Source organism: Onychomys torridus, chromosome 5 (assembly GCF_903995425.1).
Source record: "Onychomys torridus chromosome 5, mOncTor1.1, whole genome shotgun sequence".
NCBI lineage: Eukaryota > Metazoa > Chordata > Mammalia > Rodentia > Cricetidae > Onychomys > Onychomys torridus.
In genome coordinates, this window is record NC_050447.1 from 92,589,015 (window position 1) to 92,605,288 (window position 16,274).

Here is a 16,274-nt window from a genome sequence, read left to right on the forward strand (position 1 = left end):
CTTTTATCAATCAAAACATTCCTCTGAGCCAGGTGGTGGTGGCGCATGCCTGTAATTCCAGCACTCAAGAGGCAGAGACAGGTGGATCTCTGGGAGTTCAAAGGCAGCCTGGTCTACAAAGCGAGTTCCAGGACAGCCTCCAAAGCTACAGAGAAATCCTGTCTCGAAAAACCACAAAAACAAAAAAAAATTCCTCTGAGCTTCATACTTAACTTCCATTGTTTCTTTCATTTCCTTCAGGTTTTCATTATCCCACTGAGGGCACTGATGCAGCTTGATAGTAACCAGCCAGTTCAATCTCCTTGAATGCATTGTTCTTGTTTTAAAAAGCCTTATTTAGTGAAAAGTACAGAACTGCCTATCCTTTGAAAAATTCTTTCAAATCAATGAGTAAATGTTCTAAAAATAGAGACTTATTTTTCTGATACTCTTGGTGCCTCATCTGCATGTACATATACATATACACATATTTATGCATACACACACATATATCTATACATGTTTGTATGTATGCACATGACTCAGCTTGCTGGGTCAATTTTTGTGTAAATAGTTTCAGAGCTGACCACTCTGTACTGGACAACCAGTAAGGGGGCTCTTCCCTGGGAGAGGTAAATTCTCTTCCCAGCAATCATTTGTTGCCTCCAGTTCTTTGTCTAGGGGTGGACCCCATGAAATTTTCTCCTTCCATGTTAACATATCCATTGATCTTGCCATTAACTGGTCTTATGTATGCAGCCAGTTCTTGGAGAGAGTGTTTCCCACTTTCTGGTTTTCTGGCTCTTACCACGATTTGGCTCCCCTCTTCTGCCATGTTCCTTGAGCCATAGATGCAGGTCCTGTCTAAGTGGATGTAAAATCTAGTCCAAAAGTGGGAAATTATACCTGATATTGGAAATCTAGCCAGTTTCCTGGATCTAGTGGTATCATGGACCTTAGTACTTAACCATATACATAATCACACTGCCTCTTCACTTGACCAAGATAATTCCTAACTACATTCTAAATCTTATCCTTATATCCACAGGTAAGTACAGATACCCCTTCTCCTTAAAGAAGCCTCTTTTATAGCAAATGGAAACCCTAAGAGACAGCATGACTGGAATTAATGAAGGAATCTCACATGCAGCCCAGCTCCAACACATACAGCAGGCAGGTTTTGTTTGTTGTTTTCTTTTTTGACACACGATTTCATGTAATCCCATCTGGCTTTGACCTCTCTGTGTAGCACAGGATGGTCTTAAATAGCTGATCCTCCTGCTTTTGCCTCCCAGTGATGAGAGTACAAGAACAAGACACCACACCCAGCTGTAATGCATTTTTGAGAATATTTCATCATTCCAAATAATCTCATTGACACAACAGATGGCTGAGCTCTCAACTCCTTATGTGAATCAGATGTAAATGGGGTCACTGTTGAATGTTGTCAGCTAACTGCACCTGTTGAGGGTTAAAGGCAAGTTCTATTTTGAAAGAAAATCACTTGGTGCATTCTTTTCATGTATTGACTTTTGCTCCTTACACGTTTTTGACTGAATTGTGTCCTCAGTATAATATCTATAAATAGGTTATCAGTATGTGAGATGTAGCTCATAAGTGACAAGAATACTAGACAATAAGTTCCAGAATATCAAAAATATTTATCTTGTGTATATATAGGATTATAATAAAATACTCCAACAAAAATTCCCAAGTGTAAATAATTATTAGCATGGGTGCAACAGAAAAATTTAATAATGATATTATCTGAGTAGAAACATTGGGAAGCTTAATTTTTATTTAAAATATTTATTTACTTATGTATCCTTTATTTATGGTTATTTTTACATGAACTCGATTTATCAGGTTAAAAATTATTTTCAAATATTAAACTAGATTTTCTTTGTAAATCTTAAAATTGATTAAAGCACACAGATTCCACCAGCTCTGATTAGACCAAAAGGTGATACTTTGTTCTCCTATCCAATCACACTACCCTCTAGACTTTAGGCCCAGGAGTACAGCCTGTGCACCCATGTCCCCACTCATTGCAGCCCCAGTTGTAGGCCAGAAGGCAGGACTCCTGAAGGCAGGCCTGACTACCACCACCCCAGTGGATACTGTAACCTACAAGTCCACCCCACCACCCAAACCCACTAATCCTCTGAGACCACAATTACTCCCTGAGACTCATACTCTGCCAGCTTACCAGCTCCTATTGGACCAAGAGGTGAGTCTTTGTTCTCCTAGACTATCACACCAGCCTCTAGAATTTAGACCCAGGGCACAACCCATGCCCTCATACTCCTACCTATTGCAGCCCCAGTTGCAGGCCAGCAGGCAGGACTCCTGCAGGCAGACCTGAATACAACCATCTCCTGCCCTACTGTGTAAACTACAAGCCCCATTCCATCCCTAAACCCACCCATCTTCTGAGACTGCAGCTGCTCCCTGAGATACAGACTGCCAGCTCTGATTGGACCAAGAATTCTGATTGGACCAAGAGTGCCAATGGGATCAAAAGAGGCTCTGTAGCTGGAGTTTTTTCTGGTCCTGCCTGGCTCACAGGACAAATCTCTCTCACCTGCCAGGCCCGCAGCTGCTCAGACCCAACCCACACAGACTTATATACTGTATGGCCGTGGCAAGCTTCTTGCTAACTGTTCTTATATCTTAAATCAACCCATTTCTATTCATCTATAAGTTGCCATGTGGCTCGTGGCTTACTGGTATCTTAATATCTTCTCATGGTGGCAGCTGGCAGTATCTCTCTGACTCAGCCTTCCCGTTCCCAGAATTCTCCTTGTCCCCCCTATACTTCCTGCCTGGCTATTGGCCAATCAGTGTTTTATTTATTAACCAATCAGAGCAACATATTTAACATACAGAACATCCCACAGCAATGCTCCCTCAGACACAGACACCATTTGCACCAATTGGAGGAAGAGATGGGTAGACACCAGTGCAAAAATACAGCCAACAACAAAAAGAGCAATATGGCACCACCAGAACCTAGTGGTTCCATATCAGCAGAACCTGAAAATTGCAATACAGAAGAAGCAAAAGAAATCAACCTTAAAAATGACTTTAAAGAGGAAATGAAAATTTCCCTTAAGGAAATCAAGGAAAAGACAAACAAAAAATTGGAAGAAATCAGTAAATCCCTTAAAAGAAAGAAAAACCAAGAAAAATCCATTAAACAGGTGAAGGAAACAGTTCAAGATTTGAAAACTGAAATAGAGGCAATAAAGAAGATACAAACTGAGGTAATGATGGAAATGGAGAATCTGGGTAAACAAACAGGAACAACAGATGCAAGCATAACCAACAGAATGCAAGAAATGGAAAGAGAGAATCTCTGGCATTGAAGATATAATATTGGAAATAATTCAGTCAAAGAAAACATTAAAGCCAACAGAGTCATCACACCAAATTTTTAGGAAATCTGGGACACCATGAAAAGACTAGACCTAAGAATAATAGGGATAAGTGTAGGAGAAGAGTACCAGCTCAAAGACACATAGAATATATTCAACAAGATTCTAGAAGAAAACTTTCCCAGCCTAAAGAAGGAAATGCCTATGAATATACAAGAAGCTTACAGAACACCAAATAGACTGGACCCCCCCCCCAAAAAAAAAAGTCCCCTTGCCATATAATAATCAAACCACTAAACATACAGAATAAATAAATAATATTAAGAGCTACAAAAGAAATAGGCCAAGTAACATATAAAGGCAGACCCATCCAGAATAACACCTGACTTTACAATGGAGACTCTAAAAGCCAGAAAGTCTTGTACAGATGTTATGCAGACACTAAGAGACCGTGGAAGCCAACCCAGCAAAACTCCCAATCATCATAGATGGAATAAACAAAATACTTCATGATAAAATCAGATTTAAACAATACCTATCCACAAATTCAGCCCTACAGAAACCACTAGCAGAAAAAAAATCCAACTTAAAGAAGCTAGATGTACCCATGAAAACACAGGCAATAAATAATCCCACACCAACAAATACCAAGGAAGGGAAGCACACAACACTACCACCAAAAAATAACAGGAATTAACCAAAGACTGATCATTAATATCCCTTAATGGACTCAATTCATCTACAAAAAGACAGGCTAACAGAATGGTTATGAAAACAGGATCCATCCTTCTGCTCCATACAAGAAAAACACCTTAACTTCAAGGACAGACACTACCTCAGAGTAAAAGGCTGGGTCCATTGATTTTCAATCAAATGGACTCAAGAGACAAGCTGGTGTAGCAATCCTAATATCTAACAAAATAGACTTCAAACTATTATCAATCAAAAGATATTGGAAAGGACATTACATATTCATCAAATAAAATCCAACAAGATGAAGTCTCGATTCTAAACAACAATGCCACAAATAAAGTGCACCCACATTTTAAAAGAAATATTACTGAAGCTTAAATTGCACATCAAGTCCCACCCACTAGTACTGAGAGACTATAATACCCCACTCTTACCAATGGACAGATCTACTGAGGAAAAAAAAAAACAAACATGTTATGACTCAAATGTACTTAATAGATATGTACAGAATATTTCCACCCTAACAAAAGAATATACTTTCTCAGCACCCCATGGATCTGTCTCTAAAATCAACCACTTTCTTGGTCACAAAGCAAACCTCAACAGATTCAAAAAAATTGGAATAGCTTTCTGTATTGTATCAGACCACCATGGATTAAAGTTAGATTTTAACAACAAAAATTACAGAAAGCCTACAATCTCATAGAAACTGAATAGTGCTCAACTGACTCACCAATGGGTCAAGGAAGAAATAAAAAAAGAAATTAAAGTTTTCCTAGAATTCAATGAAAATGAATGTACAACATACCCAGACTTATGTAACACTATGAAAGCAGTGCTAAGAGGAAAATTCATAGCACTAAATGCCCACATTAAGAAGTTGGAGAGGGCTGGAGAGATGGCTCAGCAGTTAAGAGGACTGGCTGCTCTTCCAGAGGTCCTGAGTTCAATTCCCGGTGACCACACAGTGGCTCACAATCATCTGTAATGAGATCTGGCACTCTCCTCTGTATACATATAAATAAATCTTAAAAAAAAAAAAAAAGAAGTTGGAGAATAGCACACCTGCAAGCTCTAGAACAAAAAGAAGCAAACTCATCCAGGAGGAATAGATGCCAGGAAATAATCAAATTGAGGGCTGAAATGAATAAAATAGAAACAAAGAGTCAGTGAAACAAAGAGTTGGTTTTTGAGAAAATCAACAAGAGACAATCCCTTACCAAAACTAACCCAAAGGCAGAGAGAGCATTCAAATTAACAAAATAAAAAATAAAAAAAGAGACATAAAAACAGACATTGAGGAAATCCAGAGAATCTTCAGGTCATACTTCAAAAACCTGTACTCCACAAATTTGGAAAATCTAAAAGAATTGGACAATTTTTTGGACAGGTAAACATATCAAAGTTAAATCACAACTAGAGAAATAATTTTAATAGACCTATAACCCCTAAGGAATTAGAAACAATCATTAAAAGTCCAAAACAAAAAACAAAATAAGTCCCAGGACCAGATAAATTCAGCACAGAATTCTACCAGAATTTCAGAGAAGAGCTAATACCAATACTCTTCACATTGTTCTACATGATAGAAATAGAAGAAGGATTACCAAACTCTTTTTATGAGGTTACAGTCACCCTGATACATAAGCCATACAAAGATGTAAAAAGGAAAGAGAATTACAGACTAATATCCCTCATGAACATTGATGCAAAAATACTCAATAAAATACTGCCAAACCGAATCTAAGAACACATTAAAAAATTATCCACCATGACCGAGTAGACTTCATCCCAGAGATGCAAGGATGGTTCAACATATGGAAATCTCTAAATGTAACGTGCCATATAAACAAACTGAAAGAAAAAAACCACATGATCATCTCATTAGATGCTGAAAAGGCATTTATTTATTTATTTATTTATTTGTTTATTTGTTTGTTTGTTTGTTGTTGTTTTTTTCAACACAGGGTTTTTCTGTGTAGTTTTTGTGCCTGTCCTGGATCTCATTCTGTTTAAAAAGTGTTCGATAAAACCCAACACACCTTCATGATAAAGTTCTTGGAGAGATCCAGAGTATAAGGAACATACCTAAACATAATAAAGGCAATTTACAGCAAGCTGACAGCCAATATTAAATTAAATGGCGAGAAACTCAAAGTGATTCCACTAAAATCAGGAACAAGACAAGGCTGTCCATTCTCCCCATATTTATTCAATATAGCACTTGAAGTTCTAGGTAGAGCAATACAACAACAAGAGGTGATCAAGGGGATACCAACTGGAAAGGGAGCACTCAAACTGTCACTATTTGCTGATAATATGATAGTATACATAAGTGACCCCCCAAATTCTACCAGGGAACTCCTACAGCTGATAAACTACTTCAGTAATGTGGCAAGATACAAGATTAACTTTAAAAAGTCAGTATCCTTCTATATACAAATGATAAAAGGTTAAGGATTCCAGGTCACCCATAGTGATGTAAACTATTTCAAGGACACCTTGAGATAAATGAGACCTTATCTCTGAAAAGCAGAAAATATTTTTCTGCACATAATGATATTTTTATCTTGCACTTTCTTCTTAAAGAGTATTTCAAAACATTTAGTGTAAGCAGAATGCATAGTGAACACTACTGTTTCATTTCTTATACTTAAAATGTTGTTCCTTTAACATTTTACATGCACTCTGCAATTAAATGTCTTTTCCCTCAGATTTGTTTTAGACTCAGCATCTAGCCACGTCAGAAATTCTTCCCTGAGCTAGAGTCACTTTGAGGAGGTGGCTCATCAAAGATATGCTCCATTTCAGTGATTTTCACATCCAGTTTTTGAGTTTTGATTCATTCTCAAATTTTCCATACAGCTGTGTACATTATACTTTATTTAAGATATATACAAAGACTTTCAAATATTTTGTAAACCAATATAAATTATATATTTTATATAAATATATTGATGTAATTTATATAAGTTTATCTAAATAAATGTATTCATAGAATTTATATAAGTAAATTTTATAGAATATTATTTTAAGGTGTGTTATTTTGTTTATGTCACATTTGTTTAACTCTATGAAGCTGTGTTACTTTGGCTGTCTAAAACATCTGATGGTCTAATAAAGAACTGAACAGCTAGTAGCAAGGCAGGAGGAAGGACAGATTGGGCTGGGAGGCAGAGTGAATGTACAGAAGGAGAAATCTGGGAGGAGAAGAAGAAAGAGCAAGAGAATAAGTGGAGGATGATGCAAGGGGCCAGTCACCCAGCCACACAGTCAGCCATGGAGTAAGAGTGAAAGTAAGATTTCATAAGTAAGTAAAAAAAAAACAAAACAAAACAACAAAACAACAACAACAACAACAAAACCAGAGGCAAAAGATAAAAGGGATAATTTGAAGTTAGAAAAATCTGTCTAGAAACAAAATAAGCTAAGGCTGGGCATTAAGTAATTAAGAATAAGCCTCATGTGTTATTTGTTTGGAAGCTAGGTGGCAGGCCACCAAAAGAATAAAGAGTAAAAAACAACAAAACAGGGCTGGAGAGATGGCTCAGAGGAGCAATGACTGCTCTTTCAGAGGTCATGAGTTCAATTCCCAGCAACCACATGGTGGCTCACAACCATCTGTAATGAGATCTGGTGCCCTCTGCTGGCCTGCAGTCATACATGCTGTATACTTAATAAATAAATAAATCTTAAAAACAAAACAAAACAAAACAAAAAACATTTTGGTGTACCATCCTGGGTCTCATATTCCCATATAGGGCCTGTGAAAACTTTAGGAATGAAAAGAAAAGAAGATACACTCCTTTAAGAAACTCTGCTAACAGCAGAGCGCTTAAATAACCCTTTTCAAGTTAAATAGAACAAACAAACAAACAAAAAAAAACCCCTCAGTATAAAATGCCTGCTACAGTCCAGAGCACAGGCATTTCATAGCTGGGTGTTAAAAGCAGCTCTTGGTCACAAACCTCTGACTGGGCTGTGAGCTTTAGTCTTGGCTTTCACAACCCAAGAATTAGGTGGAGCCTGGGTCCAAAGCCATAGGCAGAGGTTCCAAGCTGCTCTGCTTAGCAGTTTTTTGCTCATGAGGAAAAGGAAGCCTAAATGTTACCCAGTAAAAGATGTCTAGATGGAAACAACTTCTAAACAGGTTCCAGTGTGTTTTACAATGTGCATAGGCTTAAGAAAGAAAAGAAAATGGGTGGACAGATAGTCATAGAAATAAAGATATAGTTTAAACAATAATAAAGTCTTTAAAGAGGGAGGAAAAGTAATACAAATTTAAAAAGCCATGTAAAATGGGAAATACACAGTCTGGATCCTATATAGTATTGTGTTTATTTTGAATTTTTTGAATGTTGATGAGTAACATATAACTGATAGATGTAGTGGGTTGCTCTTTCAGCTTTGATCTTGAAGCACAGCCTCAGTAAGGCAGCTGGTAACTAACTGTCATACCTACCTATGACCTGTCCCTGGGCCGTGGCCAAGATGGGAGCCCTTAAGACCCGAGATCCATCTGTGCCAGGCCTCTTGGCTCCTGGTCATCCTGGATGCTGGATAGCAGACAGAGTCAGAGTTCTCTGGAGAACCCTGCTGGATTGTACCTCACCTCTCCTAGGTCCTGTAACCAACCCCTTTACTGGCTGTAAGTTACCCCAAAATAAACCTCCTTTTAACTACATGGAGTTGGCTTATTAAATTCCCACATTATCTGGCACCCAATGTGGGGCAAATTCCAAACGCCTGCACAGCCTTCTCTCTGGCTGCTGTGGCAAACTTTCCACACTTCCCATGCTTCTCTCTTTTCTTCCCTGTCTCTTTTAAAGTTCCCACCCTTCCTGGGGACCAAGCACTTACTTTGTTCAGCCCATAACCACCTGGTACTGCTCCTTCTCTTCCTTCCTCCTCCCTGGCTCACAGGCACATGCACCCTTCTGCCGAGTTCTGTATGGCCAACCACTCACTGTGCAGGCAACAGGAAGCACCTCTGCAGCGAGTCTGGTTCCATTCCTGATGCAAGGGAGCAGCTGAGTCTGGTCCTGGGTCCCCCAGCAAGCTTAGCCCCCAGATCAGTGAGAGCTACCATGAGTAATTCCCCCCTGTGCTGGCTCCCACCTGAGCCCATGGCTTCCACTATCTCACCATCTCTCTCTGAAGCCACTCAGAGGCTGCCTGGTTAAAATAGACACCACCACCATCCCCCGGCTGGCTCCCTGATGGTGCTGCCCCCAGGGCTGCTCATGGGTGCTGAGTGGAGCTCTGGGCTGTGGCTCCCAGCTGTGATCCTTGCCACCTAGAGCTCTCCCCACTCTGAGTTCTAGCCACTCAACCCCACACACCAGCCTTTAGTCTGAGGGAAGAGTGCTGAGGGGCCAAGGAGGCCACAAAAGACAAGCTCTTCCAACACCGCGCTGCTGCTGCTGCTGCTCGCTGGGATACTTTGCTCCCATCTGCAGCTGCTGCCAGCCAAAGTTTTCAGCAGGACCTGCTTTAGCGCTATATCAGCAACACCTGCTGGCCAAAAAGCACTACTATACCCAGGAAACCATCAGAAGGATGGCAAAACAAGCAAGTCAGTGTTTCATTTCAGGTAAGAGTACTTGCTAATATTATGCCTTGAAACTGATTAACAATTTTTGACTATTTCTTATAATATGGCTTAAAATATTACTTCACAAAAATTTAAACACTTTTTTGCCTCTATGATAAATGACATTTTACTGGAAATATATGATCTTCCAAGGGTGTATCTGGCATGCACCATTTTGGCATTTACCATAATAATTTACACAGCATTCAAATACTGCTTTAAATAACAAAGATGAGTCATTATTGGGACTAATATAGGCTTTACAAGGTAACAATGAAGGCTTACATAAAAGGATTCTTTCTCTGGAATCTTCTAACCAGGATTTACAAGGTAGTAATGAAGATTTACATAACAGGCTCCTTAGTTTGGTATCTGCTAACTTATAACAGGAACTTCAGTCCACTAATAATAAATGTATATCCAGATTTGATTCTATTAATAATAATATGAATACTTAATGGATAGAACAATAACTCTTCAGGGTGACGTTGTCACTACTCAGACACTTTATAAGAAAGAAAGATTATCATTAACTGATAAAATAAGGCCTATGGAATCATGTGTTTCAGAAGAACATAAAAGGTTGCATGATTCCATGAGAAATCTGGAATCCCTTGCAAGAGAAGAGGTTCACTCCCTGGTGCTCATTTGCAAGCCCTGGAAAAAACTCTCAGTAAAGATTGTGAGGGATCTAATAAGCAGAAGGGCAATATCATACAGGTTGTAACATCGCCAGATGGCTCTCATACAATGGCTTATCCTGTCATCCTCCATGAGAGGCCAGCAGATAGAAACCTTGAGACATATGTGGAATATTGATTACAACCTATTTTGATGAGAGTTTTTTTAAACATATGAAGGAAGCCATAGTCACATTTGACATACACTCAACATTTGTAAGACAGATGTTAAATTCATGGTCTACCTCCAATAGAATCATACCAGATGACTGGAATCAGTTAATTTCAGCTGTTCTAGAATACAGCCAGCAGTTACAATGGAAATGGTAGCTGAGAGAGTAGGCTAGGAACCTAGTACATCAGGGTAAGATCAGAGGTTTTGAGATCTCCCAGGATCAAATTCTTGGTAAGGGACATTTCGCTGATAGGAATGTACAAGCCACTTATAATGAGCATACAATATACCTATGCCATACAGCAGCTCTAAATGCTTGGAGAGGGGGGAAATTCCAGAACCAGGAAAACCTACTGAGATATACACAAAGATCTTCTAGGGACTGCAAGAACCTTTCACTGATTTTTTTTTTTTTTTTACAAAGGCTGACCACAGCCATAATAAAAGCTGTGTCAGATAAAAAATTAAGACAAATATTAACTAAGTCCTTGGCTTTTAACAATGCTAATACAGAATGCAAAAGTATACTTAGTGCCATTAAAGGTCAGATCAGCTCCTTTGGAAGAATACATTCAGTTTACTAATGGTGTTGTGTCTCTTAATTATAGTAATGAGACTTGGATAGGAGAGGAAATTCCCAGAGGTGGAAGAAGGCCCCAGGGTACCAAATGCTTTAAATGTGGCACACTAGGTCATCTGAATAAAAGCTGTTCAAGGGGTGCTCCTAGAAGTAATACTCTTTTTGTAAATAACCCAAACGGGAGACCTCAAACTTCTGGATTATGGAGAAGATGCAGCAAAGGCTGACATTGGACTGATGAGTGCAGATCCATAATAGATATACAAGGCAGCCCTTTACCATCAGAAAATGCCTCAGGGGGACTTTTGCAGGCCACAAAATTGAACGTGGTCCAAACATTTCCAGCCACTGTGGAGGAATTCCTCTCCAGGACAATTAAATAACCCAGTGTCTAACGTAAAGAGTGATACTGTGCTGGATGATAGAATAGCTCTGATAGATGAATCCAAAGTTCCAAAGAACACAATAAAATGAATATTTTGGCAGACTTTCATAAATAAACAAAGACCAAACCTTAGAATTCAAATTAATGGCATTGTTCTGGAGGGCCTGGAGACACAGGTGCAGATGTGGCTATAGTTATACCAAAATTGTGGCATCTGAATTGGCCTCTTCAAAAGATAGATGTCCAACTTCTAGGGATTGGAACCCTATTTCTGATAAAAACAGAGTTTGAAATGGGTTGAATGCATAGGGCCAGAAGGACAGAGAGAAAGGCTAAGAGCAAATGTGGCAAATGTAGCAGTGAATCTTTGGTGTCAAGATCTATTACAACAGTAAAATACCTAGAGTAAAATTCCTACAATCTCAAAAAGGGAATACAGACTAATGCATGTCTCTAGAGATAATATCATAACATGCTATTTTAAAAACAAAACAAAACAAAACAAAAAAACAAAAAAACAGTCACCGACCATTCAGGCTCTACACAAACAGAGCACAACTGCTGTCGAACTCTCTGAAGTACCAGCAGCCTTACCTTTAAAATGGCTAAGTAATAAATCTGTCTGGGTTGGACAATGTCCTGTGACAAAAAAAAAAAAAAGCTACAACCTTTAGAACAGCTGGTTCAAGAGCAGTTAAATGCTCAACACATTGAAAAATCTACCATCCCTTGGAATTCTCCTGTATTTGTTATTTTTAAAAAGTCTGGTAATTGGAGAATGCTGACAGATCTGAGAGCTATTAATAAAGTAATTCAGCCTATCGACTCCCTACAGACTGGGATGCCTTTGCCCTCTCTACTACCCAAACATGACCTATAATAGTAATTGACTTAAAAGACTGTTTTTTTTTTTTTACCATAACTTTACAAGAAAATGATAGAGAAAAATTGGCCTTCATAGTACCTAATTACAACAATTCCCAGCCAGTAAAGAGATATCAATGAAAGGTCCTCCCACATGGAATGTTAATTAGCCCTACCCTGTGCCAATATTTTGTGCAAAAACCATTGGAGATAATCATGTGAAGTTTCCACAATCTGTAATTTATCATTATATGGATGATATTTTATTAGCTGATCCAAAGATAGGTACATTAGAAAGCATATTTGAATAAATAAAGTTTTGCCTCTCTGGGGATTGCAAATTGCTCCTCAAAAAAATACAAAGAGGAGATCTATTATAATTACTTAAGATATAAGATAGAAGTACAAAAAATTAGACCCTAAAAGGTATAACTAGGGAGAGATTGATTGTAGACTCTTAATGATTTTCAAAAATTGTTAGGAAGCATTTCCAACTTTTTAGGTATCATGGGAGTACCTAAACTTGAACTACAAAATTTGGCTAATACTCTAAAATGAGACAAAGATTAAGTAGTTCAAGAGAATTATCAGCCAAAGATAAGAAGGAATTGGCTGTAGTAGAAAAGACAATATGGGAAGCACATGTGGATTGTGTGAATCTAGAACTTAAATGCATTGTCTTCATACTCCCCTCCAGACATTCCCTTACAAGTGTTTTGATACAGAGGAAAGTTATATTTGGATGAATATTTCTACCATGTAAACCAAGTAAGAAGTTAAAAACTTATATAGAAAAGATCTCTGATTTGATCCAAAAAGGAAAATTAAGACTTTGCCACCTGACAGGGATGGACCCAGCAGAAATTGTAGTACCTTTAACTAATGAGAAAATTTCCTCACTATGGAAAGATAATGAATACTGGCAGAGAGCCTGCAGTGACTTTTTGGGAGAGATTAACAACTGTTATCCCTAAAGCAAGAGACTAGGATTCATAAAGATGACTGGGTCCTTCCTCACATTGTATTACAAAAGCCAATTTCTGGAGTTCTCACATTGTATTCTGATGCAAATATGGAAAAACAAAAAACCCAGGATAGCCAAAAGAATCCTGTACACACACACACACACACACACACACACACACACACACACACACAAATCCTTTGGAGGCATCATGATCCCCGACCTCAAGCTCTACTATTGAGCTACAGTAATAAAAACAACTTGGTACTGGCATAAAAACTGACATGTGGACCAATGGAATCGATTTGAAGACCCTGACATTAACCCGCACACCTATGAACATATAATTTTTGACAAAGAAGCCAAAAATGTACAAAGGAAAAAAGAAAGCATCTTCAACAAATGGTGCTGGCATAACTGGATGTCAATGTGTAGAAGGCTGCAAATAGATCCATATCTGTCACTGTGCACAAAACTTAAGTCCAAGTGGATCAAAGACCTCAACATACATCTATATCTCTTTCACTGTAGAAAAGTTGTGGTTCTGATTCAATTATATACCAAGTTGTCTTTGGAGTTGTAATTTGGCTCCCTCCTTCTCTAAACCCAAACATATTGCTAAAAGAAAAGGTTGAGAGATTCTGTCTCATATCAGAAGAGCCATCTGGTGTGGGACAGAAGAAAACCAATAAAAAGGGACCATTGTCTTCAAGATTCTAATTTTCTCCATTATTCTTGATTTCTCAGAATCCTTTCTTACATGTCATGTCATCTTTAAATCCAAATTTTTCATTTTGATATTAATAATGTTCAGGTTTTCCACAGTAAAAGATAAATCTTTTTCTAATAGCAATCTCTGAAGTCTCCAGAAGGAAGATGGGGCCCTACAACAACTCTACCCAGTCCAGAATGTTGCCATGGTACTCACAAACATTACTCCATGATCAACCTTGTACTGAAAACTCTCCAAGATAATTCCATAATAAGATGGCTCATCACACTACACCGCTATCCAGAATCTCAGACAACCTTACCATTACTCTGAGACTGGCTGCAGAATCCAACTGAGACCTAACTATCTGAGCTTTCTTACAGAACCCCACAGAGATACCATCGCCCCCTGAACAGCAGGAAGCAATTCTAAGAAAATGACACCGCTTTTCCCCAAAGGCTTCATATTTCTCATGGTTATGGATAATGATTATAGGGTTGGGGATGGAAGAAAATATTGGACTCAGTATTCCCCTTAAGAAAGTAAAAAGGGGGAATGGACAGGTATAGGATATTAAGGTAGATTATTGTATATACTAGTAAACTAATTTAGTAAAATATCAGCCTTAGATAAATTGCACTGTTGTGGATTTTTGTATATTGATGCAAATGTAAACTATTTTTATAACCTTATTCCAGATAAGTTATATATTGATACAAATACAGAACTATATTTGTTGTAATGTACAAATATTTCTACTCTTATTTGAAATGTCTGAAGTATCAGAGGTTTATAGTAAATTTTTAGGCTACCTTGTCTAAGACTTGTACTGTTAATATTTTCTATAGCTTAGGTGCTAAATGGTACAGTTTTGTGGTATTTTTGTTTTATTTTGTGGGTGTCCCAAAGAACTTCCAGAATGACCCCTGTTGTCTGCATATGTCTGTTGTAGCCAATGTTTGGAGTTCTGTTAAAGTCCTGGGCGGCAGGAATTTGTATATGCCCAAGATTAAATCTCGGTTTTCTTAGGAGGCATATGTTCCCTATGGTGTTTTGGTATTATCTCATTTTCCACTAGGCATTGCAAGAAACAGGAGGCAGAAGCTGACTAACAACACTTTTTCTAGGCCAGATAATGTTCCTGGAAGGAGCATCCTTTGAGGATAATCCCTTGTTACTGAGAAAACTTTGTGACATTCTCAAGTTGCTTCTTTCCTGACTTTTCTGCTGGAGTGCAAGGGTTTTTGTCTCTGCTCTCATCAGTAAGAACCTCATGAAGTTCTAGTAAAACCCATGCAGTTTAAAGACTTTATAGAAAAACAGTCCCACTATCTCAAGATAACAGGCACTCAGCCTCCAGCAACTGTTCACTCCTGCTTTAGTTGAAATGTTCTTGCCAGCTGTGGCTCCTGTGATTTTACTGCTGCTGACCAAATCTCAGTGATGATGTTGTATTTGCCCACCTCTCCATTTTCTGGCTGGGGGATTTTTCCTATGACGTCAACTGACTGGTTAAATTAAGGAGGATGGACACAAGCAGAGCATTTTTGTTTGTTTGTTTTAATATGAAGTCAATAGCAATGAATTCCATGTTAAAAATATTTTTAAGTAGAAATCAGAATCCCAAACAGTATTATACAGGATGTAATTTTCCTTGGTATAGAATTTAAAAACTTGGACAATCACCTTCCTTTAAAATTTCCTTTTGTTCAGTTTAAGTTTACCCACTAAGCTCTTTACTCAATTATGTGCAAGAGATATTTCATTTATGCAATTTCCATGAAGTTTAAGTTGTATATATTTATAACACCTAATAAATTATATATTATATAAACCACAGTATTATTTTTCATGGCTTTTTCTCTTCATTGTTACATACTACAATTTTGATTAGTTTTCTCTGGAAATATGTCTATAGAAGACCTTAATATATACTTGGTTATATTAACTGGCTGTAATTTATTAAGCAAATAGTCTTATGTGTATAATTGACAACAATTTATATATTTCATTTTAGTTTTGTAAGACAGGGTTTATTTGTACAGCCCAGGAACTAGCTTGGTAGACCAGGATGTCCTTGAACTCAGAGATCCACCTGTCTCTGCCTCCTAAGTGCTAGAATTACAGGCATGTACCACAACTTTGTGGCAAAATTTTGTATTTGTAAGTATAACAACTTTACTCTTTTTTTTTTGAGTACTATTAGTCATAAAGCTGAAGGAACTTGTTATTTTCCATAAGCTAAAAATAATGACTGATTTTATATCATTTA

The 16,274-nt window shown here is 37.9% G+C and overlaps 1 protein-coding gene across 6 annotated transcripts in view; it reads left to right on the forward strand.

Moving 5' to 3' along the window:
* The window catches only part of LOC118584000 (zinc finger protein 120-like), a 69,175-nt gene extending 54,822 nt beyond the window's left edge, over window positions 1-14,353 (forward strand). For 2 of the 6 annotated variants that reach the window (XR_004944991.1, XM_036187886.1), the window contains one exon: window positions 6,764-6,961. Coding sequence is in view for 4 of the 6 variants with exons in the window: in XM_036187886.1 (XP_036043779.1) it covers window positions 6,764-6,815 (52 nt within the window). In the remaining 2 variants the exon portion in view is untranslated. Of the gene's footprint in view, window positions 1-1,027; window positions 2,540-6,763; window positions 6,962-8,454; window positions 8,713-9,508; window positions 9,914-14,140 lie in introns of those variants that run through there. The other 4 variants (XM_036187884.1, XR_004944990.1, XM_036187887.1 and 1 more) reach the window with 4 other exon arrangements.
* Window positions 14,354-16,274: the final 1,921 nt, after the last annotated feature.